Below are 2,000 nucleotides of genomic sequence, written 5' to 3'. Positions count from 1 at the left end.
TTTTGCCATCTGTGAAGATCAGCATCTGGTTGCTTGGCAAGAAAAAAGAAAAGGTATGCAAGTGACTGTGACAGAATGGAGGCTCGCTGGGGATTCCTGGCGGCTTGACTTTCTCTCCATTCTACTCTGGACACTACTGGGCACTACTCTGGTCTTGCCCCACCAGGGCAGGCCAGGCATGCACATGAGAGCTCTGCTTGTGAATTTCTGGGATCTCCTGTTATCTCTTGTGGACATACCTGAGATTCAGAGGGCATTTCACCAGGCATTTCAGCAGTTCCACAGACAACCACGCCAATCTCATATCCTCACCTCTTGCTTTGTGCAGAAAACATGGGGAAATAAGATTCAGCTCTGGTTTATCCCATTCTGCTGGCCCTTCCTTACAGCGTTTACAAACTAGCACCACGAGGAGCTATTATGAGATGTGTAATTACTTATGACCAGTTGAAATCCCCCCCTACCTCTTAATTGTAACTCCTTAATATACCGTCTTTGGGTGGATAAATGAAAAGGGACTGGTCCAATTTATGCCACCCTTTCTTGTGTGCTGCTCCCTACCTGCCAAAAATGGGTCCCTCCCCCCCACCACACACACAAAGTAATTGAATAGAAAGGGAAGGTGCTCACATATTGCTACCTCCTGTTACACATTCATTAACTGTTTAAGCCCAGGCATCATTTTCTTCCTCTCTCCCAATGTACTCATGTGTTTCCATCACCACCACCTTACCTTTGCTGTCATTTAAGAGATGGACACATTGACTCTGGGTCTCCAGAGCATCCTGGTTTCTAGCATGTCCTGATCCAATGGCACTTACTGCTTATCAGAAATAAGGTAATGATGTGCAATATAAAGTATTCCAATAAAAACAAGACTCTCCTAAGATCTGTTACTGTGTTGATGTTGAAAATCAGCAGACAAAATGCACAATGAAATGGAATGTTTGAAAGATTATCTGACCGAGGTCCCAAGAAGTTTAGAGGGCACCGGATTTCCCTCTCTAATTGTCCGATGTGATGTGAAGCTCGAGGGTATGCAATCACAGGGGACACGGCCTGGCATAGAGCCCCACTTCCCTGCATTGCATTTTGTCCAATCAGATATGGAGGTTGCCCGTGACGTCAGGAAATGCAGTGAATATAAATGGGCCAGCGCCCCTCTGCAGCCGCCATTGTCCTTCCTTCCGAGCTGTCGGGAAGGCGAGCCCCACATGGCTGAGCCTGGCTGTGAGACCTCTTCTGGCGAATGCGTGGGCACGGAGGAGCCCACAGAAGTGGACCCGAAGAGCCCGAAGCACGAGCAGCCAAGGCGCCAATGCCGCCGCCGCCGCCGCCGCCGCCGCCGCCGCTGCCCCAACAGTTTCGCTATCTACTTCCCCAGGGTTCTGAAGCAGGTTCACGAGGGCCTGAGCCTCTCGCAGAAGACCGTGAGCATCTTGGATTCGTTCGTTAAGGACATCTTCGAGCGCATCGCCGACGAAGCCTCTCGCCTGGCCCGCTCCACCAAGTGCTCCACCATCACCTTCAGGGAGATCCAGACAGCCGTGCGCCTGCTGCTGCCCGGGGAGATTGGCAAGCACGCCGTGTCTGAGGCCACCAAGGCCGTCATCAGGTTCAACGCACGCGAATGAGCTGCCTCAGGACCGCCTGACCACCTCGCAAACCAAAGGCTCTTTTCAGAGCCACCTCACTTGGCACAAAGAGACCTGTAGCTTTAAAAAGTGGGACGAACTCTAGAGTTGTTGTTCTTGTTGTGGCATTCTGCGGATATTTAAAGTAGTTTCACTTTGAACCAAACAGGATCGGCACTGCTTAATGTATATTTGAGTGCAGTTTATTCCTTGGACAACTGTGGACTCTCCTTAACCATGCCGCTTTTCTTGGCTTTCCCAAGCAGTCATTTCTGCTAGATATTTCTGTAGGTCAGCCTCAGTGGGGGTTATTTTTGCGATAATGATGTTTACCTTTTTCTCTCTCATTCTCTCATGAGCGTGTGG

General features: G+C 50.0%; 1 protein-coding gene across 1 annotated transcript; it reads left to right on the top strand.

The window, feature by feature from the left end:
* Nucleotides 1–1,214: 1,214 nt before the first annotated feature.
* On the top strand, nt 1,215–1,703 carry LOC116629793 (late histone H2B.L4-like). Its single transcript, XM_032400006.1, has one exon. It carries the CDS (start codon nt 1,215–1,217, stop codon nt 1,632–1,634), a length of 420 nt encoding a protein of 139 aa, XP_032255897.1. The 3' UTR covers nt 1,635–1,703.
* The last annotated feature ends 297 nt before the right edge of the window (nt 1,704–2,000 follow it).

The sequence above is a fragment of the Phoca vitulina genome, unplaced genomic scaffold, assembly GCF_004348235.1.
Source record: "Phoca vitulina isolate PV1807 unplaced genomic scaffold, GSC_HSeal_1.0 scaffold3308, whole genome shotgun sequence".
NCBI lineage: Eukaryota > Metazoa > Chordata > Mammalia > Carnivora > Phocidae > Phoca > Phoca vitulina.
This window is presented reverse-complemented; position numbering and strand designations above follow the sequence as displayed.